General features: G+C 53.2%; 3 protein-coding genes across 5 annotated transcripts; 2 read left to right on the forward strand and 1 right to left on the reverse strand.

The window, feature by feature from the left end:
* Positions 1–380: 380 nt before the first annotated feature.
* LOC107049738 (zinc finger protein 664-like) lies at positions 381–6,818 on the reverse strand. 2 transcript variants are annotated; one of them, XM_040653878.2, is made up of 5 exons: positions 6,279–6,818; positions 3,898–3,980; positions 3,581–3,707; positions 2,939–3,049; positions 381–2,829 (listed from the first exon to the last, which is right to left on the reverse strand). In XM_040653878.2, exons 2-5 carry the CDS (start codon positions 3,919–3,921, stop codon positions 1,817–1,819), a joined length of 1,275 nt encoding a protein of 424 aa, XP_040509812.1. In that variant the 5' UTR covers positions 3,922–3,980; positions 6,279–6,818; the 3' UTR covers positions 381–1,816. The 2 variants fall into 2 exon arrangements, with proteins under 2 accessions (XP_040509812.1, XP_040509814.1); XM_040653880.2 differs by having other exon boundaries at positions 381–2,826; positions 6,279–6,536.
* Positions 6,819–8,735: 1,917 nt separating this feature from the next.
* Positions 8,736–20,627, forward strand: LOC121107784 (zinc finger protein 501-like). Its single transcript, XM_046904738.1, has 6 exons — positions 8,736–8,763; positions 8,961–9,714; positions 17,945–18,027; positions 18,218–18,344; positions 18,955–19,065; positions 19,175–20,627. Exons 3-6 carry the CDS (start codon positions 18,004–18,006, stop codon positions 20,440–20,442), a joined length of 1,530 nt encoding a protein of 509 aa, XP_046760694.1. The 5' UTR covers positions 8,736–8,763; positions 8,961–9,714; positions 17,945–18,003; the 3' UTR covers positions 20,443–20,627.
* LOC121107783 (zinc finger protein 420-like) lies at positions 11,186–13,640 on the forward strand. Of its 2 annotated transcripts, none has more exons than XM_040653897.2 (4): positions 11,186–11,297; positions 11,488–11,614; positions 12,225–12,335; positions 12,445–13,640. In XM_040653897.2, the coding sequence occupies exons 1-4, from the start codon at positions 11,274–11,276 to the stop codon at positions 13,623–13,625; spliced, it is 1,443 nt and encodes a 480-aa protein (XP_040509831.2). In that variant the 5' UTR covers positions 11,186–11,273; the 3' UTR covers positions 13,626–13,640. The 2 variants fall into 2 exon arrangements, with proteins under 2 accessions (XP_040509831.2, XP_046760695.1); XM_046904739.1 differs by having other exon boundaries at positions 12,448–13,640.
* Positions 20,628–24,174: the final 3,547 nt, after the last annotated feature.

The raw sequence follows: 24,174 nt of genomic DNA on the forward strand, positions 1-24,174 counted from the left end.
TCTGGATGAAGCTCTTCCTGCAGTGCAGGCACTTCTACGGTCTCTGCCCTGAGTGGATCTCCAGCCTGCAGAGCCCAGAGCCATCCATCACACACAGCACACCCCTCACAGGGCCATTCCCACCACGTCTCACACATGCTGATGATGCTGAAGCACACAGGGCCTCCAACGTTCTGTTTCCAACATGAAAAACCAGAAATGCATAACAGCCTTGCACATTGGCACCACGGGGGCTGGTTGTTCCCTTGGGAGCTCTGCCTGTGGCTGTGCTGATTCCAGTGTGTGCAGAGGTGGAATATTATCCCTCTCCTATCCCTCTCCTCATTCCACACGCTGACATTCACTTTAAGAACAAGAAACAAGAACACAGTGAAGAAAGCTCCAGAACAACTCAGCTACTTTATTCACCCCCTTCCCTTTCCACTACAGATGATTCTCAGAAAACCTCCAAGAGCCACATTACTGCTCTCCTAACCATTCTCTCACATTCGTCTGCGCACTCAGAAATTACTGAGAGCAACACACGCACACAGACACACAGAACATCCCCACACAGCCGCTTCTCCTAAGGAAATGGCATCAAAAAGCTGCAGGCAGGAAGAGCAGAAGAGGAACGTGGGCATGCTGAGAGAACTGCTTTGGGAAGCAAGGAAAGGCCATCTGAAGCTCCTGGGTTAAGTCCCTTCTGCAGAGGGTGCCAGCGATGCCATCTCCTTTGCCAGCTCTTCCTGTGTGGGGAGAAATGAGGTTCCAGCCCTGAGAGAAACTCTTCCTGTAGGAGAGACACTTGCAGGGCCACCGTCTCACGTGGACTGGGCAATGCTTAACGAGGACTGAGCTCTGGATGAAGCTCTTCCTGCAGTGCAGGCACATCTATGGTCTCTGCCGTGAGTGGATCCCCTGGTGCTTGCTCAGCTGGGAGCTGTGGTTGAAGCTCTTCCCACACATGGGATGTTTGTAGACTTCTGCCACGACTGCCATCTCCTGCAAGGGAGGAGCTTCGTGCTCTGCACAAAGCCCTTCTCACACTCGAGGCATTGCTAAGGCTTCCTGCCACGTGAACTCACTGGTGCAGGCATGTCCTGGACTTCACCCAACTGCAGACACTCTGCTACCTCAGCAGGTTTGAGCTGTGGCCAAAGCTCTTCTTGCAGGCTGCACGTCTGTAGGGTTCCTCACGTGGATCCACTGGTGTGTGATGAGCTCCCAGCTCTGGACGGATCTCTTCCTGCAGTCAAGGCACTCACAGGGACTCTCCCCGGCGTTGGTTCTCTGGGGTCTCCTGAGGGTTGAGTTCCAGATGAAGCTCTTCCCACACTCCCAGCCAACAGAATTTCTTCCTTCCTGGCAACGTATCGGCCCAGCTGAGGTTTCCTTTGGGTCCTCACCTGTTGCCCCACAGCAGGTGAGTGTCTACAGGGGAGATAAGAGGTGACTGTCCTTGCACACTGCCCTGGCAGAAACGTGCCACCTGGCAGAGGGTTTCCAGTGGCTGTGACACATCCCACTCTGGACTCTCCTTTGAGTGTCCGCTCAACACCTTGACTGCAGCTGACAGAGAGCAACATGCAGAATTCGCATCCAAAGAGGAGAAAGAAGAGCAGCAGAGAAGAAGGATTTTGGCTGCCGAGCTCTTCCTCTACTCAAGGGATTTGTAAGGTTCAAAACACAAAGCCACAGGTCGTAACCAGGCTGGGGTTTTGGCTGAAGCTCCTCACAAGTTTGAGGCTCTGCAGGATCTGTACCTTCTGTGGCAGTGCCGGAAGGTAACGAGGCTGGAACTGCTTTGGAAGGTTCCCATAGTCTTGGGGAGCTTCTACAGCCGTTGTGCTCTGTGGGTGCACTTGTGAGTGTTGAGATGAGATCTGCGTTTAAAGCTCTTTGCACACTCCGGACACTGAAAGGGTCTCTCTCCTGTGTGGATGCGCTGGTGGCGCTTCAGGGCAGAACTGCTTTCGAAGTGCTTCCCACACACAGGACACTGAAAGGGTCTCTCTCCTCTGTGGGTGCGCTGGTGCTGCTTCAAGTCAGCACAGCTTTTGAAGCACTTCCCACACTCAGAGCACTTGTAGGGTCTCTCCTCTGTGTGGGTACTCTGGTGCTGCTTCAATTCAGAATTGCTTTTGAAGCTCTTCTCACAAGCAGAGCACTTGTAGGGTCTCTCCCCTGTGTGGATGCGCAGGTGCAACTTCAATTCATAACTGCGTTTGAAGCACTTCCCACACTCAGAGCACTTAAAGGGTCTCTCTCCTGTGTGGATGCGTTGGTGGCAGGTAAGGTTGTAACTGCTGTTGAAGCCCTTCCCACACTCAGAGCACTGAAAGGGTCTCTCTCCTGTGTGGATGCGTTGGTGGCAGGTGAGGTGGGAACTTCTGCTGAAGCTCTTCCCACACTCACAGCACTTGTAGGCTCTCCATCCTGCGTTAATGCGTTGGAGGCGTGTTAGTTTGGCTCTCCGTTCGAAGCTATTCCCACACTCGGAGCACTTGTACAGGCTCTTCGTTGTGTGCATGTACTGGTGGTTAATGACACTGGAATTTATTTCCAAGCTTTTCCCACACTCAGTGCATGGATTCTGCTTTTTCATCTGACACACATCCTTGCTCCTGGGTCCTTCAGCCTGCTTTTCACCTATGTTGAAGCCCAGCGGGCTCCTTCCTTTCTCTTCCAGATGCTCTCCCAGTGCCTTCTTGATGTGCTCACCCTGACCTTGCTCCAGGCCTCCTGCAACATCCCTTCTGATTTCCCCCACACAGGCACTACCCCACCGCCTTTCGGCCACACCACTTTCCTGCATATCCTCCAGTATATCCGTAATCGCAATTCCTGCTGGAGGAAAGAGGAAATCCAGAAATTGCACATGGTGCCCAAAATAAAACACAGACAGAGAGGACTCTTCCAGCCCCAGCCTCCTCCTTCCCTCCCTCCAGCAACTCACCTGGGCCCAGGTCTCCTGGCACGGCCTCTGGGCTACGCACACCTGGGATCCAGGGGTCTTCCCCTCCTTCAAGCAGGGAGATCAGCCCGGGTTTGGGGCCTGGAAGTGGCGCTTTGATGACAGAAATATGGAGATGAGAGTGTTCCCCTGATTCTGGTGTAGGTGCTTGCCCAAAAACTTTGCAGTGTGTCCATCCCCACGGTAAATGATAGCGGGCAACCACGTATACTTTAGAACATTTACTTCAATTTTTTCCCAACTGCTCTATGCTCAAGGCTTCAAAAGTGTTGAAGGGATAGGAATAGAGAGCCAATAAATGCTAAAGGAGTAACCTGGGAGTGAACTGGCTGCTGGAGCTGGGGGCATCATGCAATTCAGCAACACAAGGGCTGTTTGCAGAAAGCTGATCCTCCTTCTCCAGGCTGCTGCCTGCTTGCCAGCACTCAACCAGGGGCTTTTAACAGAGTGTTGAGCACACTAAGCCCTTAAAACCTCACACATCTCTGTCTGTCGTTTCTTGCGATTATTGTGGTATTGCTCAAGAAGTAACTGCAGAGAGATTATTCTAGGCTCAGCATGCAGAGGCTCATTCAGCACAGCCCAAGGAGCCCTAACGAGGAGGAAAGGCAGCAAAGCCCTCACCCAGCCAGGCCACGCACTGGTACGTCTCCAGCATCACGTCCCGGTAGAGCGCTCGCTGCGCAGGGTCCAGCAGCGCCCACTCCTCCCTGCTGAAATACACGGCCACCTCCGCAAAGCTCACGGGCTCCTGCAAGCAAAGAGGCTCCTTGCTGGCAACAGCCAAGGCCCAGGGAAGCAGCTCGCACACGACACAAACTCCCGTCCCAGCCACTTCTCCGGCCCCAGCACACGCATGCTGGCTGAGGCCACCTCCCTCTCCCCCTGCATTCACATCCTTCGCCCCTTGGCCTCTTCTGCCTGCTTCCCACAGCCCCTACCTGACACCGATGTGCTGTGGCCATTTGCTGCTCTCCTGCAGCCTGGGATAATCACGGCTGGAAGGACCAAGTTGAACTGGAGCCTGCAGGGACAAGAGAAAGGGCAGGGCAGCTGGGAGGCAACGCAGCAGTCCCTGTCCCAGCCCAGCCCTCCCCAGCCCATCTGCAGGGCACTGCCTCTGGGATGGCACACCAGGCCAGGCACAGGAAGACAACTAGCAACAGCACTGCTAACGCTCTGGCTCAAAGAGATGACCCATCACAAAGCTGTCTCAAACTGCGGGGCTGAGAGAACTCATAGCTGACACTCACTTCAACAGCTGAGGGCACACGGACTGCGTGCCTAAAAACAAAGCATGGCAAGGAGTCGGTCATCTCACCCCAAAACAGGGAGCAGCAAAAGCACCCCTCGAGCTCTCCTGCACAGCAGCGCGCTGCACGACAGCATCTGCCCTCGAGCAGGGATGGCTCTCGAGGTCACAGCTGCACAGAAATCCCTCGCAGCTTGCTGTCGAGACTCCTTCTTGATACAGATCTTCTGTAAAAGACTCATGGTTACTTTGGAGCTTTGTGAGCTTCTCTAATGTTATGTATTAGAGTGACTGTGAAAATAGGATTCCCTCCACATAAAGCCCTGGCTAAGCCAGGGACCCGGAGTGTATCCAGCCATGTCCAGGCTCCCTAACTTCGTGGCTTGAGAAGGCTAGGTCGGATGTGGGAGCACTCTGAGCCTTGGGACTCCTTGAGCCAGTGCCAATCCAACTCGGTTCTGGGAAGCTGAGCGTGCAGTTCAGGCAGCAGTGTTAGGATTACCAATGGAAATGGAACCAGCTGTTGCGTATCAAACTGCCAAAGCCTGTGTTGGCCCCCAGGTGAGAAACGTATGTCAAACACTCACTCTGCAATCATACATTGCCACAAAACGCTGTTCCCAACCCCCACAGAAACAGGGAGGCTGCTGTGCATGTACTTCATGCAGCTGCTGACCTCCGTGAATCAAAAACCACCGACGTTCCCCAATACTCCTTTTCTGCTGCGGCACAGGCTGGAAGTTCTGATGTTATAACATATTTGGACAAACAACAAAGATCTCTCATTCTCACCCACAATCCTTTAGGCCACACTTACGGGGCTTTTACTGTTGACCTCCTTTGCAAAATGCAAAAGGAGAAGTGGCCTCAACGGATGAAGAGAAGGCGGAGGTACTGAATGAGTTCTTGGCCTCAGTCTCCACTGGCAGCCAGGACTCCAGTATTTCTCACCTCCCTGAGCACTGCATCCCTAAACCTCCAGCTGGGGACCGGGGGAGTAAATCCCTCCCCAATGTAACTCGGACTGCAAGTCCGACACCGCCTCATCAGACTGAATGCAGAAGTTTGCTGGAGACACCCAGCTGAGCGCTGCGGTTCACACGGTGGAAGGAAGGGATGCCATCCTGAGGGACCTCTACAGGCTTGAAAGGGGGGCCCGGGTGAACCTCATGAGGTTCAACACCGCAAAGTGCAAGGTTTGGCACTGGCGCCCGAGGAATCCCAGGCATACATACAGACTGGGAGGAGCAGTCCTGGAGAGCAGCCCTGCAGAGAAGGACCTGGCGGTCCTCAAGGATGAAAAACTTCACATGAGCCAGCAGAGCGGTCTTGCAGCTTCGAAAGCAAAGGGTATCCGGGGCTCCAGCAGAAAAGGGGTGGCCAGCAGGGACAGGGAGCTGATTGTCCCTCTCTACTCTGCCCTCCGGAGGCCCCATCTGGAGTACTGTGCGCAGGCCTGGAGCCCCCAGTACACAAAGGAGAGAGAGCTGGTGGAGAGGGTGCAGAGGAGGGCCACAAAGATGATCAGAGGGCTACAAAGACAGGCTGAGGGAGCTGGGCTTGTTCAGCCTGGAGAAAAGAAGGCTGCGGGGTGACCTCAGTGCAGCCTTCCAGGACCTAAAGGGAGCCCATAAACAGGAGGGGAGGGGAGGCAACTCTGTGAAAGGGCAGATAACAGCAGCACAAGGGGAAATGGTTTGAAGCTGAAGGAGGGCAGCTGCAGGTTGGGTGTCAGGGGGAAGTTCTTTACTCTGAGAGCGGTGAGGTGCTGGAACAGCTGCCCAGAGAGGCTGTGGATGCCCCGTCCATCCCTGGAGGTGTTCAAGGCCGGGCTGGATGGGGCCCTGGGCAGCCTGGGCTGCTATGAAACGTGGAGGTTGGTGGCCCTGATAGCAGCAGCGGGGTTGGAGCTTCACGAACCTCGAGGTCCCTTCCAACCCGGGCCATGGTGTGATCCTCCGCTCTTCCTCCCCAGCAGCACCCAAATGGATGGCAAATGGAAACGCCGTGCCCACGCTGCCACGGGGTGAGGGAGGAAAGGGTGACGCGCTCCGCCCCGCTCCGCCTCACCTGCTCTGCTGGGAAGAGGCGGCCGTTCTCCTGGAAGCGGCACCGACGGCTCCGTCTCTGCCCACAGGGCTGAGCGCCGTCCCGGGATGAGCCGGGAGCAGCAGCCCGGGAGGCGACACAGCGGCAACGGTGCCGTTCGGAGAGACCTCCAGGAGAGGGGAGGGGAGGGGAGAAGAGGAGAGCAGGAGAGGGGAGGGCAGGGCAGGGCAGAGCGAGGCGTGGGGGACACAGAGCAGCGGAGCCAAGCGAAGGCTGAGTCCCGTCCCGTCCCGTCCCGCCCCGCCGGAAGACACGCCGTCCGTGGCCGTGAGGGAAGAGGAGTTCCGGGCTCAGTTGGGCTGGGACGACTGCCTGGGCGGGGCGCCGCTGGATTGGGGCAGAGTGGCATACAGCATTTGGTTGCGTTTCATTGGTAAAAAAAGCACCTCACCGCCTTCCTTAAGGAGGGTCTGTGTACGTGTAGTTCTGTCTCCGGGCTCCTATCGCTCACGTGCTGAGCAGTCCTTTCTCGGCCAGGCAGCCCCGTCCCTTGTGGGCACTGCTCTTTGTTCTCCGGGCCGTGCACCTTCTCCCCGGTGGGGGGAGGGGAAGGAATGTGCGGGTGGGGGGATGTTGGCTGGATCTGAGTGAGGAGGAGTTGAGGTACCGCCTTCCCTTCCCTTCCCTTCCCTTCCCTTCCCTTCCCTTCCCTTCCCTTCCCTTCCCTTCCCTTCCCTTCCCTTCCCTTCCCTTCCCTTCCCTTCCCTTCCCTTCCCTTCCCTTCCCTTCCCTTCCCTTCCCTTCCCTCTTGTGTCCATTTCTTTCCAACTGTTGGAAATATCCAAATAATTTTTCAGGACAGTATCTCTGAGAAAGCAGACTTTATTCCCAATTGCAATGGCAGGCATCCCACAAGCAGAAGAGCGTGCTTATGGGTACGGACATGACAGCTATTGTACCTTGTTTCCCGCCCCACACACCCCTTGCCTCCCCTGTTTCCCCACTGGCTGGGTGCTCCAGGTTCACAATCTTATCAAAAGGTTTACATTTGTTAATCACTTGTTAATTCGTGTGTCATGTGGTGTCAGTCAGCAGCAGTCCTTTTGTCTCTAACATGTCTCAGTACCCTTCTCATTCGTACTGATGTGGTGATTTCCTTCAGAGTCTTTGTTAGACAAAGAGTATGGAGGGAGGTGCCAGATGTTCCTAAATACGTTCTTCAGGCACTCCCTAAGGCGTGTTACGAGTTGTCCTTTTAATTTGTGCAGGACGTTCTTGCAATGTGTGTGACATATATTTTTTTTCACGCAGTCTATACATAAGTTGTTACTAGCATATATATGTATGCTGTTAATTGTTTAACTTCTCCTCCTTTAATTCTCTGTTGCTCAGGCCCTGTCTATCCAGCACCAAAAGCTAGCAGTTTTCCAACATCAAGGGGTTTGTGATTTGCAAAGATATCTATTACGTCTACCTGGCCTTTAACTGAAGGCCCAGAAGTGTTTCACATGGCTGGACAGACAGCAGCTTCAGTCTTTGTGCTTGTAACTTACTCCATCTACCTAATCTCGATGGATATATCTATATCTATATGTATATATATACTATTTTACTTATATACTGAGTATGCGTTTCTGGGGAAGGTTTATCTAGAGGACGAGCAATGCAAAGTACCTGAGAACCCTGCTAAAGTAGAAAGACCCCTGAAAAGAGGTATTAATTGTAATAAAGGACCCAAATGGTAGCAGAGGCCATGAAATTAACCAAATTCTTATCTTGTTCTGATTGGGGAACAACATTCAATTCCCACACTCCCACCACACAGGCAATAGCCTTCCCTTTTTCACAACTCACTCCAGTCTCTTTTGCCACGTCCTTTAGCCATCCCACACTATAGCCATCACTCTATCACCCATGGAAGGTCATAAAGCAGGTGTGTGTATTGCGGCACCGGCTGCCAGAGGGATATCTCCTCCTTACTCGCACATCATGGAATGAGGCCACTGCACGTTTCTAGGCGTAGGGTACTGCTCCTATTCCCAAGACATCGGTTACATTTGCATTGGATGTCCCCCTCCTCTGAGCAGTCGTCCTAGAATTTGGGGAGGGTCTGTGGGCCCATCAGGTGGTCGTTGGATGAGGGCAGCTGCAAAACCTTTAGGGGGTTGCATTGTGTCACAATAGCAGCTCTGCCTTCTTATCTTCACGGGATTCTCACCCATTATATAGCAAACAGCGGCTCTACTTACCTTCACACGCCTTCAAGGACCTCGCATTCCTATGGTTCCTGCGCTCCTCCCTAAAGTCTGCGAACAAAGTAATAGTTTACTCGATTCAGCGGCATTAATGCTTAGTAATTTGATTGAGTAGTTGTTCGTTCTGTTAGGTTTGTTTCCCGTTATTGGATAAGACTGCTTTTTCTTACCAATCCCCTGACGCTGTGTGGGACTGTCCCCGCGCTCCGGGAGGCTCTCGTTTCCCCCGGGACAGGAGCAGCGGTTCCCAGGTGAGTTGCAGCCCGGGTTGGGCCCCGAGGGGCACAGGAAGGGGTTGGAGCTGGGACAGCGAGGAAGTGAGCAGAGGAGCTCAGTGTGCTCTGCTGCCCACTTGGGCTTCTGGAACGCAACACAGCTGGGACTGCATTTCTTCCTCTGGGCCACGGGAGACACGAGATGACCTCACATTTCTTCCTCTGGGCCACAGGAGACATGAGATGACCTCACTGCGCAGCTCTGCACACATGGATCCATGGAAGCCTTCAACTCAGTTTCCCTTCGGGGACCCAGCAGGCAACATCTGTCCCCGCAAAGGGAGCGCAGACTGCGTGCTCAGCTGAATGGGAAGCATTCTCGGTGCAGGTGGGTTCAGCTGGCACGCACCCAGCGTGTGCCTTCAGGCCCTGCGCTGTCAGATGGGGTGGGCCGAGGGCTGAAATACTGGCAGCAGAATGTTCAGCTCTGCCCAGCAGGGAGAAGAGCTGCGAAGGCGAGGGGAGGAACGGCTGCAAGGTATTTCTGTCCTTGGCTGGCTGGCTGGCTGGCAGCTGGGACTGGAAGCAGCTACACTGCATATCTCACTGCTAAGGGAGAAGGAGGACAGGGGTAAACACAACCATAGTGGAAGCCCTCCCGCTGAGTCCCGAGGCTCAGAGCGTGCTCCGTTGTGCCCCAGCTGTTGAAGCATGGCTCTGCTATCAGTTCTTTCAGTGCCCGTTTTCAGACAGATTTATGGCCGTTAATGTGTTTTAGCCAGAGTGTTACCTGTTGTGTTGTGCATTGTCTTCCTGTGCAGGGCCTTGTGAGCAAGGCCAGGCTGAAGAAGGGAGCTGCGGGAAGAAGCTGGAGGAGGACGTGAGGGGGAGAAGGGCCTTGTGAGCAGGATGTGTCTCTCTCCCTATCCACACTACAGTCACTCACATTTGCATCAGCCGTAGCAAGTGGGAAAAGCAGCTACACTGGTACTATCCCAGTGCCATTCACTTCCATTTCTGTCTTTAAGTGGGCTTCATTTCCGTGCGTGGCCACGGATGAGAATTCTAAGTTGTTGTTAGAATTTGTTCTCATAGTCAGTGCGTACTGAAGACAGGCATTGAGTGCCTATGGAGAGGTCTCCTGTGCTCAGGTTAACAAGAGTGGCACTATCCCAGTATCTATCCGAGTAGCAGCGTGCGCACAGCAGTTGCAGTTGCCATCCCAGGGCTGCTATGAAAAGCAGGGAATCGTCTCGGTGGGGAATTCTGAACAGGTGACGCCGTTCCAAAGAAGGATAAATCCCCCGATGCCTGAATTGTTCTGTCTGGCACTGCTGCTATTCAATAAGTTGCCTACACGGTTCAGTTAGAATTACCAGCACAGCAGCGGTAGGTGGTGGTCTGACCGTCACAGGCTGGTTTGGCTGCAATGGTGTCAGATCCTCTCTCTTCTCAGGAGAAGAAAAAATACTCTCCGTTTGGTAGGATGTTTTGTTGTTTGATTTTTGTGTTTGTTTCAAGTAAGCCATCCCATTTATTTGAGGTGTGCGTACCATCCCATTAACGCCTTCCAGTTCTGCACTTCCTTACCTGAGCAATGTGAGCCATTATTGTAGAGGAAATGGACCTGGGGGTATTGATTGATGCTAGACTGAACGTGAGCCAGCAGTGTTGCCAGAAATACTGTGGAATATTTTTTGGTCGTTTTTGATTCAGGGAGGAGCGGTGCAGTTCTCCTTTGCTTTATATGTTACTTCCAAACCTGACACTATGCTGATAACAGTTTTATATTTATGGATATAATACAGCAGTGCAGCAGTGATGTAGCAGTGACATAACAAGATTGGAGATGGCAGGATACACTTGGTTCTTTACTGCATAGAGGATAGGGATACAAACACACATCCAGGTGGCCCTCCCATTGAGTCAAGGGGCTCAGAGTAGTTTCCTTTCCTATCTCAAGTCAATTCACAATAGGACATAAGCTTAGAGAAGCTCACAAAGCTCCAAAGTAACCATGAGTCTATTACAGAAGATCTGTATCAAGAAGGAGTCTCGACATCAAGCTGCGAGGGATCTCTGTGCAGGTGTGACCCTGAGAGCCATCCCTGCTCGAGGGCAGATCCTGTTGTGCAGCGCGCTGCTGTGCAGGAGAGCTCGAGGGGTGCTTGGGCTGCTCCCTGTTTTGGGATGAGATGACCGACTCCTTGCCATGCTTTGTTTTTAGGCACACAGTCCGTGTGCCCTCAGCTGTTGAAGAGAGTGTCAGCTATGAGTTCTCTCAGCCCCGCAGTTTGAGACAGTTTTGTGATGGTTCATCTCTTTGAGCCAGAGCGTTAGCAGTGCTGTTGCTGGTTGTCTTCCTGTGCGAGGCCTGGTGTGCCATCCCAGAGGCAGTGCCCTGCAGATGGGCTGGGGAGGGCTGGGCTGGGACAGGGACTGCTGCGTTGCTTCCCAGCTGCCCTGCCCTTTCTCTTGTCCCTGCAGGCTCCAGTTTTGCTTGTGCCTTCCAGGCGTGATCATCCCAGGCTGCAGGAGAGCAGCAAATGGCCACAGCACATCCGTGTCAGGTAGGGGCTGTGGGAAGCAGGCAGGAGAGGCCAAGGGGCGAGGGATGTGAATGCAGGGGGAGAGGGAGGTGCCCTCAGCCAGCATGCGTGTGCTGGGGCCGGAGAAGCGGCTGGGACGGGAGTTTGTGTCGTGTGCGAGCTGCTTCCCTGGGCCTTGGCTGTTGCCAGCAAGGAGCCTCTTTGCTTGCAGGAGCCCGTGAGCTTTGCGGAGGTGGCCGTGTATTTCAGCAGGGAGGAGTGGGCGCTGCTGGACCCTGCGCAGCGAGCGCTCTACCGGGACGTGATGCTGGAGACGTACCAGTGCGTGGCCTGGCTGGGTGAGGGCTTTGCTGCCTTTCCTCCTCGTTAGGGCTCCTTTGGTTGTGCAGGATGACTTTCTGTATTCCGAGCCTACACTAATAGCTCTGCAGTTTCTTCCTAACCAATGCCACAATAATAGAAACAAACGAAAGACAGAGAAGTGTGTGATGTATAAGGTCTTACTGTGCTCAGTACTGTGATAAAAGTCCAGGGTCAGTGCTGGCCAGCAGGCACCAGTCAGTAGGGGGAAGATCAGCTTACTTTAAAAACCCCTTGTGTTGCTGCATTGCCTGATGCCACCAGCTCCAGCAACTGGACGACTCGCTGGTTACTCCTTTAGAATTTAGGATTTTCCATTCAATTGCCATAAATATTTTGATGCCACGATCAGTGATATATTCTAAGATAGTAAGCATGCTGTTGTAAAGTTAATTTTAAAGCAAATATGCCTTCATAATTTCCGGAGATGTAAAAGCTTTCTTTGCTCCAAAGGAAGCTGTGGCCCCAGTGTCATTCAGGCCCAAATGGTGCTTTCTCCATGGGGAGGGACACACAGTGGAGATGTTGAACAGTCACTGTGCCGCAATGATGGAAATGCTCTCATCTCCCCTGTTTCTGTCATTGAAGCTCCACTTCCAGCCCCCAAGCCCGGGCTGATCTCCCTGCTTGAAGGAGGGGAAGACCCCTGGATCCCAGATGTGCGTAGCCCGGAGGCCGTGCCAGGAGACCTGAGCCCAGGTGAGTTGCTGGAGGGAGGGAAGGAGGAGGCTGGGGCTGGAAGAGTCCTCTCTGTCTGTGTTTTATTTTGGGCACCGTGTGCAATTTCTGGATTTCCTCTTTCCTCCAGCAGGAACTGGGATTACAGATATACTGGAGGATGTGCAGGAAAGTGGTGTGGCCGAAAGGTGGTGGGGTAGTGCCTGTGTGGGAGAAATCAGAAGGGATGTCGCAGGAGGCCTGGAGCAAGGTCAGGGTGAGCACATCAAGAAGGCACTGGGAAAGCATCTGGAAGAGAAAGGAAGGAGCCCACTGCACTTCAACATAGGTGAAAAGCAGGCGGAAGGACCCAGGAGCAAGGATGTGTGTCTGATGAAAAAGCAGAATCCATGCACTGAGTGTGGGAAAAGCTTGGAAATAAATTCCAGTGTCATTAACCACCAGTGCATGCACGCAACGAAGAGCCTGTACAAGTGCTCTGAGTGTGGGAAGAGCTTCAAATGGAGAGCCAAACTGACATGCATCCAATGCATTAACGCAGGATGGAGACCCTACAAGTGCTGTGAGTGTGTGAAGAGCTTCAACAGCAGTTACAACCTTACCCGCCACCAACGCATCCACACAGGAGAGAGACCCTTTCAGTGCTCTGAGTGTGGGAAGGGCTTCAACAGCAGTTGCAACCTTACTTGCCACCAACGCATCCACACAGGAGAGAGACCCTTTCATTGCTCTGAGTGTGGGAAGTGCTTCAAACGCCCTTCTGACTTGAAGCAGCACCTGCGCAGGCACAGACAGGAGAGACCCTTTCAGTGTTCCGCGTGTGGGAAGAGCTTCAAAAGAAGATGCGAGTTAAAGCTGCACCAGCGCATCCACTCAGGGGAGAGGCCCTGCAAGTGCTCAGAGTGTGGGAAGAGCTTCAGCAGAAGTTCCCACCTCACCTGCCACCAACGCATCCACAAAGGAGAGAAACCCTTTCAGTGCTCTGAGTGTGGGAAGGGCTTCAAAACGAAGTTTGAATTGAAGCTGCACCAGCGCATCCACACAGGGGAGAGACCATACAAGTGCTCTGAGTGTGGGAAGGGCTTCAAAAGCAATTCTAACCTCACAAGCCACCATCGCATCCACACAGGAGAGAGACCCTTTCAGTGTCCTGAGTGTGGGAAGAGCTTCAAACGCAGTTCTGAATTGAAGCAGCACCATCACATCCACACAGGACAGAGACCCTTTCAGTGTCCGGAGTGTGCAAAGAGCTTTAAACGCAGATCTCATCTCAACACTCACAAGCTCATCCACAGAGCACAACGGCTGTAGAAGCACCCCAAGACTCTGGGAACCTTCAAAAGCAGTTCCAGCCTCATTAGCGACCGGCACTGCCACAGAAGGTACAGATCCTGCAGAACCTCAAACTTGTGAGGAGCTTCAGCCAAAACCCCAGCCTGGTTACGACCTGTGGCTTTGTGTTTTGAACCTTACAAATCCCTTGAGTAGAGGAAGAGCTCTGCAGCCAAAATCCTTCTTCTTCTCTGCTGCTCTTCTTTCTCCTCTTTGGATGCGAATTCTGCATGTTGCTCTCTGTCAGCTGCAGTCAAGGTGTTGAGCGGACAGTCAAAGGAGAGTCCAGAGTGGGATGTGTCACAGCCACTGGAAACCCTCTGCCAGGTGGCACGTTTCTGCCAGGGCAGTGTGCAAGGACAGTCACCTCTTATCTCCCCTGTAGAAACTCACCTGCATAGGTGGGATTGGAATTCCTAGAATGACACAGATGGAAAACCAAATGGTTCGAATCTACCCACTGACTGTGTCCACACAGTCAGCCCAATCTCCATGGCTCTCCTTGCTCGAGGTGTTGAGGAGCTGTAAGGCATGCCTGGCTGCCAAAGGGCAGATCTGTGCTGAGGAGCTTTGCAGTCTCCCACAGCTGTTGTGGGATGGCTGAAGGACGTGGCAAAAGAGACTGGAGTGAGTTGTGAAAAAGGGAAGGCTATTGCCCGGGTGGTGGGAGTGGGGGTGTTGAATGTTGTTCCCCAATCAGAACAAGATAAGAATTCTGTTAATTTCATGGCCTCTGCTACCATTTGGGTCCTTTATTACAATTAATACCTCTTTTCAGGGGTCTTTCTACTTTAGCAGGGTTCTCAGGTACTTTGCATTGCTCGTCCTCTAGATAAACCTTCCCCAGAAACGCATACTCAGCATATAAGTAAAATAATATATACATACATATAGATATAGAGATATCCATCGAGATTAGGTAGATGGAGTAAGTTACAAGCACAAAGACTGAAGCTCCTGTCTGTCCAGCCATCTGAAAACCTTCTGGGCCTTCAGTTAAAGGCCAGGTAGACGTAATAGATATCTTCGCAAATCACAAACCCCTTGATGTTGGAAAACTGCTAGCTTTTGGTGCTGGATAGACAGGGCCTGAGCAACAGAGAATTAAAGGAGGAGAAGTTAAACAATTAACAGCATACATATATATGCCAATAACAACTTATGTATAGACTGCATGAAAAAATATACATATGTCACACACATTGCAAGAACGTCCTGCACAAATTAAAAGGACAACTCGTAACACGCCTTAGGGAGTGCCTGAAGAACATATTGGGGAAGATCTGGCACCTCCCTCCATACTCTTTGTCTAACAAAGACTCTGAAGAAAATCACCACATCAGTACGAATGAGAAGGGTACTGAGACATGTTAGAGACAAAAGGACTGCTGCTGACTGACACCACATGACACACAAATTAACAAGTGATTAACAAATGTAAACCTTTTGATAAGATTGTGAACCTGGAGCACCCAGCCAGTGGGGAAACAGGGGAGGCAAGGGGTGTCTGGGGGGGGAAACAAGGTACAAAAGCTGTCATGTCCATACCCATAAGAACGCTCTTCTGCTTGTGGGATGCCTGCCATTGCAATTGGGAATAAAGTCTGCTTTATCAGAGATACTGTCCTGACAAAATTATTTGGATATTTCCAACAGCTGGACAGAAATGGACACAAGAGGGGAAGGGAAGGGAAGGGAAGGGAAGGGAAGGGAAGGGAAGGGGAGGGAAGGGAAGGGGAGGGGAGGGGAGGGAAGGGGAGGGAAGGGAAGGGAAGGGAAGGGAAGACGGTACCTCAACTCCTCCTCACTCAGATCCAGCCAACATCCCCCCACCCGCACATTCCTTCCCCTCCCCCCACCGGGGAGAAGGTGCACGGCCCGGAGAACAAAGAGCAGTGCCCACAAGGGACGGGGCTGCCTGGCCGAGAAAGGACTGCTCAGCACGTGAGCGATAGGAGCCCGGAGATACAACTGGACGTACACAGACCCTCCTTAAGGAAGGCGGTGAGGTGCTTTTTGTTACCAATGAAACGCAACCAAATGCTGTGTGCCACACTGCCCAAACCCAGTGGCGGCCACCCGCCCGGCCAGCGGCCCAGCCCCGCCGGTCGTCCCAGCCCAACTGAGCCCAGAACTCCTCTTCCCTCACGGCCACGGACGCCGTGTCTTCCGGCGGGGCGGGACGGGACGGGACTCAGCCCTGTGGGCAGAGACGGAGCCGTCGGTGCCGCTTCCAGGAGAACGGCCGCCTCTTCCCAGCAGAGCAGGTGAGGCGGAGCGGGGCGGAGCGCGTCACCCTTTCCTCCCTCACCCCGTGGCAGCGTGGGCACGGCGTTTCCATTTGCCATCCATTTGGGTGCTGCTTGGGAGGAAGTGCAGAGCATCACACCATGGCCCGGGTTGGAAGGGACCTCGCGGTTCATGAAGCTCCAACCCCGCTGCTGCTATCAGGGCCACCAACCTCCACGTTTCATAGCAGCCCAGGCTGCCCAGGGCCCCATCCAGCCCGGCCTTGAACACCTCCAGGGATGGACGGGGCATCCACAGCCTCTCTGGGCAGCTGTTCCAGCACCTCACCGCTCTCAGAGTAAAGAACTTCACCCTGACACCCAACCTGCAGCTGCCCTCCTTCAGCTTAAACCATTTCCCCTTGTGCTGCTGTTATCTGCCCTTTCACAGAGTTGCCTCCCCTCCCGTCCTGTTTATGGGCTCCCTTTAGGTCCTGGAAGGCTGCAATGAGGTCACCCCTCAGCCTTCTTTTCTCCAGGCTGAACAAGCCCAGCTCCCTCAGCCTGTCTTTGTAGCCCTCTGATCATCTTTATGGCTCTCCTCTGCACGCTCTACACCAGCTCTCTCTCCTTTGTGTACTGGGGGCTCCAGGCCTGCGCACAGTACTCCAGGTGGGGCCTCCGGAGGGCAGAGTAGAGAGGGACAATCAGCTCCCTGTCCCTGCTGGCCACCCCTTTTCTGCTGGAGCCCAGGATGCCGTTTTCTTTCCAAGCTGCAAGAGCACACTACTGGCTCATGTGAAGTCTTTCATCCCCCAGAACCCCCAGGTCCTTCTCTGCAGGGCTGCTCTCCAAGAATGCTCCTCCCAGTCTGTATGTATGGGTGGGATTCCTCGGGCCCCAGTGCCAAACCTTGCACTTTGCGGTGTTGAACCTCATGAGGTTCACCCGGGCCCCCCTTTCAAGCCTGTTGAAGTCCCTCTCAGTGGCATCCCTTCCTTCCACCGTGTCAACCGCAGCGCTCAGCTGGGTGTCTCCAGCAAACTTCTGCATTCAGTCTGATGAGGCGGTGTCGGACTTGCAGTCCGAGTTACAGTGGGGAGGGATTTACTCCGCCGGTCCCCAGCTGGAGGTTTAGGGATGCAGGGCTCAGGGAGGTGAGAAATACTGGAGTCCTGGCTGCCAGTGGAGACTGAGGCCAAGAACTCATTCAGTACCTCCGCCTTCTCTTCATCCGTTGAGGCCACTTCTCCTTTTGCACTTTGCAAAGGAGGTCAACAGTAAAAGCCCCGTAAGTGTGGCCTAAAGGATTGTGGGTGAGAATGAGAGATCTTTGTTGTTTGTCCAAATGTGCTGTAACATCAGAACTTCCAGCCTGTGCCGCAGCGGAAAAGGAGTATTGGGGAATGTCGGTGTTTTTTGATTCACGGAGGTGAGCAGCTGCATGAAGTACATGCACAGCAGCCTCCCTGTTTCTGTGGGGGTTGGGAACAGCGTTTTGTGGCAATGTATGATTGCAGAGTGAGTGTTTGACATACGTTTCTCACCTGGGAGCCAACACTGGCTGTGGCAGTTTGATACGCAACAGTTGCTTCCATTTCCATTGGTAATCCTAACACTGCTGCCCGAACTGCACGCTCAGCTTCCCAGAACCGCGTTGGATTGACACTGGCTCAAGGAGTCCCAAGGCTCAGAGTGCGCCCACATCCGACGTCAACTTCTCAAGGCACAAAGGTAAGGAGCTTGGATATGGCTGGGTCCATTCTGAGTCCCTGGCTTAGCCAAGGCTTTATGTGGGAGGAATCCTATGTTCCCAGTCACACTAAGACATAACCTTAGAGAAGCTCACAAAGCTCCAAAGTAACCACGAGTCTGATACAGAAGATCTGTATCAAGAAGGATTCTCGACATCAAGCTGCGAGGGATCTCTGTGCAGCTGTGACCTCGAGAGCCATCTCTGCTTGAGTCGCAGATCCTGTTGTGCAGCGCGCTGCTGTGCAGGAGAGCTCGAGGGGTGCTTGGGCTGCTCCCTGTTTTGGGGTGAGATGACCCTTTCTCTTGTTCCTGCAGGCTCCAGTTCAACTTGTGCCTTCCAGGCGTGATCATCCCAGGCTGCAGGAGAGCAGCAAATGGCCACAGCACATCGGTGTCAGGTAGGGGCTGTGGGAAGCAGGCAGGAGAGGCCAAGGGGCGAGGGATGTGAATGCAGGGGGAGAGGGAGGTGCCCTCAGCCAGCATGCGTGTGCTGGGGCCGGAGAAGCGGCTGGGACGGGAGTTTGTGTCGTGTGCGAGCTGCTTCCCTGGGCCTTGGCTGTTGCCAGCAAGGAGCCTCTTTGCTTGCAGGAGCCCGTGAGCTTTGCGGAGGTGGCCGTGTATTTCAGCAGGGAGGAGTGGGCGCTGCTGGACCCTGCGCAGCGAGCGCTCTACCGGGACGTGATGCTGGAGACGTACCAGTGCGTGGCCTGGCTGGGTGAGGGCTTTGCTGCCTTTCCTCCTCGTTAGGTCTGCTTTGGGTGTGCTGAATGAGCCTCTGCATGCCGGGACTTGAATAACTGCCATGCAGTTACATATTGACTAAAACCACAATAAGAGCAATAAAACAAACACAGAGTAGCATGAGTTTCAGGAGGCCTTCTTGTGCTCAGCACTGTGATAAAAGCCCCAGAGTCAGTGCTGGCTAGTAAGCAGCAGCAGGAAGGGGGATGATCAGTTTCCTACAAACAGCCCTTGTGTTGTTGCATTGCATGGTGCCACCAGCTCCAACTAAGAGATGACTCGCTGGTTACTCCTTTAGAATTTAGGATTTTCCATTCAATTGCCATAAATATTTTGATGCCATGCTCACTGATATATTGTAAGCAAGAAGCATGCTATTGTACAGATAATTTTAAAGCAAATATCCCTTCATAATTTCCAGAGATGTAAAAGCTTTCTTTGCTCCAAAGGAAGCTGTGGCCCCAGTGTCATTCAGGGCCAAATTGTGCTTTGTCCATGGGGAGGGACACACAGTGGAGATGTTGAACAGTCACTGTGCCGCAATGATGGAAATGCTCTCATCTCCCCTGTTTCTGTCATTGAAGCTCCTCTTCCAGCCCCCAAGCCTGGGCTGATCTCCCTGCTAGAAGGAGGGGAAGACCCCTGGATCCCAGGTGTGCGTAGCCTGGAGGCCGTGCCAGGAGACCTGAGCCCAGGTGAGTTGCTGGAGGGAGGGAAGGAGGAGGCTGGGGCTGGAAGAGTCCTCTCTGTCTGTGTTTTATTTTGGGCACCGTGTGCAATTTCTGGATTTCCTCTTTCCTCCAGCAGGAACTGGGATTACAGATATACTGGAGGATGTGCAGGAAAGTGGTGTGGCCGAAAGGCGGTGGGGTAGTGCCTGTGTGGGAGAAATCAGAAGGGATGTCGCAGGAGGCCTGGAGCAAGGTCAGGGTGAGCACATCAAGAAGGCACTGGGAAAGCATCTGGAAGAGAAAGGAAGGAGCCCACTGCACTTCAACATAGATGAAAAGCAGGACGTAGAGCCCAGGAGCAAGGATGTGTGTCAGATGAAAAAGCAGAATCCATGCACTGAGTGTGGGAAAAGCTTGGAAATAGATTCCAGTGTCATTAACCACCAGTGCATGCATGCAACGAAGAGCCTGTACAAGTGCTCTGAGTGTGGGAAGAGCTTCAAACGGAGAGCCAAACTGAAACGTCTCCAATGCATCCATACAGGATGGAGACCCTACAGGCGCTGTGAGTGTGGGAAGAGCTTTAAAAGGAGTTCCCACCTCACCTGCCACCAACGAATCCACACAGGAGAGAGACCCTTTCAGTGCTCTGAGTGTGGGAAGGGCTTCAACAGCAGTTACAACCTTACCTGCCACCAACGCATCCACACAGGAGAGAGACCCTTTAAGTGCTCTGAGTGTGGGAAGGGCTTCAAAAGCAGTTATGAATTGAAGGTGCACCAGCGCATCCACACAGGAGAGAGACCCTACAAGTGCTCTGCTTGTGAGAAGAGCTTCAAAAGCAATTCTGAATTGAAGCTGCACCAGCACACCCACACAGAGGAGAGACCTTACAAGTGCTCAGAGTGTGGGAAGAGCTTCAGCAGAAGTTCCCACTTCAACTTCCACCGGCACGTCCACTCAAGAGAGAGACCCTTTCAGTGTCCTGCGTGTGAGAAGAGCTTCAAACGCAGTTATGAATTGAAGAAGCACCAGTGCATCCACAGAGGAGAGAGACCCTTTCTGTGCTCTCAGTGTGGAAAGGGCTTCAAAAGGAGTTCCCACCTCACCTGCCATCAGCACATCCACACAGGAGAGAGACCCTTTCAGTGTCCCGAGTGTGGGATGACCTTCAGAATCTGTTCTGAATTGAAGTTGCACCAGCTTATCCACACAGAGGATAGGCCCTACAAATGCTCTGAGTGTGGGAAGTGCTTCAAAAGGAGTTCCCACCTCACCTGCCATCAGCACATCCACACAGGAGAGAGACCCTTTCAGTGTGCTGAGTGTGGGAAGAGCTTCAAAAGAAGGCCTGATTTGAAGCAGCACCAGCTCATCCACACAAGAGAGAGGACCTTTTAGTGTTCTGCGTGTGGAAAGGCCTTTAAAAAGTGTTCTGAACTGAACCTGCATCGGCGCATCCATATGGAGGAGAGACCCTTTCAGTGTCCCGCGTGTGGGAAGAGCTTCAAAAGAAGATCCGAGTTAAGGGAGGCCCTGCAAGTGCTGTGAGTGTGGGAAAAGCTTCAAAAGCAGTTCTGACTTGAAGCAGCAGCAGCGAACCCACACAGAGGAGAGACCCTACAAGTGCTGTGAGTGTGGCACGTGCTTCAAAAGGAGTTCCCACCTCACCTGCCACCATCGCATCCACACAGGAGAGAGACCCTTTCAGTGTCCTGAGTGTGGGAAGAGCTTCAAAAGCAGTTCTGCACTGAAGCGCCACCAGCGTATCCACACAGGACAGAGACCCTTTCAGTGTCCGGAGTGTGCAAAGAGCTTTAAACGCAGATCTCATCTCAACATTCACAAGCGCAACCACAAAGCACAACGGCTGTAGAAGCACCCCAAGACTATGGGAACCTTCCAAAGCAGTTCCAGCCTCGTTACCTACCAGCATTTCCATAAAAGATACAGATCCTGCAGAGCCTCAAACTTGTGAAGAGCTTCAGCCCTTCACCTTCAACCCCTGTGCTTCTCCCCACACAGGAAGAGCTGGCAAAGGAGATGGCATCGCTGGCACCCTCTGCAGAAGGGCCTTAACCCAGGAGCCTCAGATGGCCTTTCCTTGCTTCCCAAAGCAGTTCTCTCAGCATGCCCACGTTCCTCTTCTGCTCTTCCTGCCTGCAGCTTTTTGATGCCATTTCCTTAGGAGAAGCGGCTGTGTGGGGATGTTCTGTGTGTCTGTGTGCGTGTGTTGCTCTCAGTAATTTCTGAGTGCGCAGACGAATGTGAGAGAATGGTCAGGAGAGCAGTAACGTGGCTCTTGGAGGTTTTCTGTGAATCATCTGTAGCGAAAAGGGAAGGGGTGAATAAAGTAGCTGAGTTGTTCTGGAGCTTTCTTCACTGTAGTCCTGTTTCTTGTTCTTAAAGTGAATGTCAGCGTGTGGAACGAGGAGAGGGATAGGAGAGGGAAAATATTCCACCTCTGCACACACTGGAATCAGCGCAGGCACAGGCAGAGCTCCCAAGCGATTGACCAGCCCCCCATGGTGCCCATGTGCAAGGCTGTTACGCATTTCTGGTTTTTCATGTTGGAAACATGGAAAGTTGGAGGCCATGTGTGCTTCAGCATCATCAGCATGTGTGAGACGTGGTGGGAATGGCCCTGTGAGGGGTGTGCTGTGTGTGATGGATGGCTCTGGGCTCTGCAGGCTGGAGATGCAGGGCCGGTGAGATGGGATGGGGTTGCTGTATGTACTGGTGGGCTGGATGGAACAGAGCTTACATTTAGCAATGCCATGGTTGACAGCCTCTGTGTATGGCTTAAGGGACAAGGAAATAAAGTGGATGTCACTGTGGGAGCCTACTTGAATCCTCTCAGCCTGGACGATGATGCCAATTAATTATTCTTAATTGTTTAAAGGTGTATCTCAAGAGGAGCCTCACTTGCCCTAATGGGTCAGCAGCTTCCCGGAAATTGAGGGGGAATAGCACACAGACAACGAGCTCTGTGGTTTTCATGGCCAACTGATTCTGTATGACTTCTGAAGTCACTGGGGAGATGCTCGCACATCCACATGGGAGTGGAAGTACTCTTTGGCTTTTAGGGGACGAAGTATCAGTCAGTGGGCAAAATACAGTGTGAGGGCGATCATTTTGCTTCTCAAATCTTCCTACTGCTGATGTTATCTACAGTGACGATGGCTCACATTCTTTGAGCGAGGAAATGCAAAACTGAGCCAAATGAGAAGCCAGTGAGTGTTTGGTGTCCCGTACTACCCTCCATCAAATGAGGCATTAGAAAGAGCAAAAGGTTGACTGTTGGACACTCATCTTAGTGCATCTTAGTGCTTCACTGACCCAGACCTTAGAAGTGATTCTTTCTGCACAAGCTGACAGGTCAGCCCTCGCCTCCCGTGGTAGTGCCGTGGTGCCAGAAACACCCAGCAGGACTCTGTGATCAGTCCGTGCTGTTGTGTCACAAGGAACAAGTAGTGAGACTGCAGAACCATCAGAGTAAGGCAATGCCAGGGTGAGTGCCAGTGCAGGAGTCGAGGTGAGTGTCTGCAGCCTGCAGGGAAAAGGAGGCAAGCGTAGGACTGCGTAGAACAGCCTCTGGTGCAGATGGCCAACAGCACTGGCAAGGCTGGAGGGCCCCAACAGGAAACCAAGGTCTTGGTCAGCTTGGCTGCGGCAGTTGTGTCTGCTGCTGATGCTCCGGAGGGCACACGTTGTCCTCGTGACACTGGGGCCTCCTTGTTTCCTTGCAGCCCTGTAGGGAGGCCAGTAGGTGTAGTATCATTCTCCCTCCCAGAACGCTGCCCACCCACATCCCACTGACCGTGGGAGAGCGTTGGGCCATCTGTGAGGGACAGGACCACCTTTCCCAGAGGCTGCAGCTATGGCTTAACCCTTCTGTTTCATCAAACAAACCAAGGGCTTTCCTCAACCTCAAAGCACCTGCACAGTGCCTTCTTTGCCTGCCTGTAATCACGGCCTCCAATTATCTGCTCTAACACGTCTCTGGGGAGGCTTTGTTGGTAATGGCCCCACAGGGACCAATTAATACTCCAACACTCTCCAACATTTCTGGACAGCATTTTGGCTGCACCTTCATCAGTTGGCTACAGCAGTCTTCTCTCAGTAGCTGAAGCTCAACAGATACCACATACGCTGTGGGGCTCATTACAGTGCAGAAAGACCTAACAAGCCATTTCCCTCCAGTCTTCAAGACTTGTTCATGAGGGAGGACTCAGTGTGGCAGATAAGGTTTTCAAGGAGCACAGTCCAAAAAAGGAGTTGTCATCTGTAAGGGTATTTCTTCTTACAGCAGACACCGAGATGTCACTGAGTGCAGCACAACTCCTGTGACACGGATGGCAGCTCCGTCAGGGAGAGGGAGGTACAGCCAGCATGGGGATAGCATTGCGGGGATCCAAGAGGGAAATGTAGTCAGTGAGAGCTGATAACTGGACAGTGACCGCAACAGACAAAGATGGGAATTAATGCAGGTGGAGGAGAAAGAAGCCAGTGCAAGAGGAGGGATGCAGGGGGCCCGTTGCTGGTGGCCAAATGTGTGGTTGGTGCTGGTCCTGCTGGGTGTGGGGGAGGCGTGGCAGGGAGCTGATTCCCCTGCAGGACCCAGGACTACAACCTCAGGATAAGATGCCTCAACTGATTCAGCGGAATCCTGTCCAGGTGGCTGCAGGGAGATGGGGATTGGGGGGGTGTGGGGAAGGAGTTCCTCAGCAGCACAGGGGCCTTCTCCTGCTAGGGGTGCTGCATGGGGCTGGGGGCTCAGAGCTGCACTGCATGCTCGGGGCGTTGCAGAGGGGACTTTTCAGGAAGGAGGACCAAACGTGGGACTTTCTGCCCTGTGTTCATTTTCCTACCCTTCTTCTGAGCAAGCCCCCTTGCATCCTCTCCCACCCAGAGACACCTCTGCCTTCATCGCAGCGGGGTCCAAGGCATGAAGCGCCTCCTCTGCAGCCAGAGCTCCAGCAGAGCAGAGCTGCATCTCTCCAGGCCTGAGCTCATTTCCTTCTGCAGCGCACGGGGGCTGAGAGCAGCTGCTCGGGGCTGTGGACAGCACAGTCTGTGAGGCTGGGTAGGAGCTGAATTTCTCTGAATGAGATACCATCACGAGGACACTTG

This window comes from Gallus gallus, chromosome 29, assembly GCF_016699485.2.
Source record: "Gallus gallus isolate bGalGal1 chromosome 29, bGalGal1.mat.broiler.GRCg7b, whole genome shotgun sequence".
NCBI classification, from domain to species: Eukaryota; Metazoa; Chordata; class Aves; order Galliformes; family Phasianidae; genus Gallus; species Gallus gallus.

Coding starts and splice junctions, on each gene's coding strand:
- LOC107049738 (XM_040653878.2), bottom strand. CDS start 3,921: ATGGCCACAGCACATCGGTGTCAG. Junction 3,050..3,580: donor CCAGTGCGTGGCCTGGCTGG/GTGAGGGCTTTG, acceptor CTGTCATCAAAG/CGCCACTTCCAGGCCCCAAA. Junction 2,830..2,938: donor GCCAGGAGACCTGGGCCCAG/GTGAGTTGCTGG, acceptor TCTTTCCTCCAG/CAGGAATTGCGATTACGGAT.
- LOC121107783 (XM_040653897.2), top strand. CDS start 11,274: ATGGCCACAGCACATCCGTGTCAG. Junction 11,615..12,224: donor CCAGTGCGTGGCCTGGCTGG/GTGAGGGCTTTG, acceptor CTGTCATTGAAG/CTCCACTTCCAGCCCCCAAG. Junction 12,336..12,444: donor GCCAGGAGACCTGAGCCCAG/GTGAGTTGCTGG, acceptor TCTTTCCTCCAG/CAGGAACTGGGATTACAGAT.
- LOC121107784 (XM_046904738.1), top strand. CDS start 18,004: ATGGCCACAGCACATCGGTGTCAG. Junction 18,028..18,217: donor CCACAGCACATCGGTGTCAG/GTAGGGGCTGTG, acceptor CTTTGCTTGCAG/GAGCCCGTGAGCTTTGCGGA. Junction 18,345..18,954: donor CCAGTGCGTGGCCTGGCTGG/GTGAGGGCTTTG, acceptor CTGTCATTGAAG/CTCCTCTTCCAGCCCCCAAG.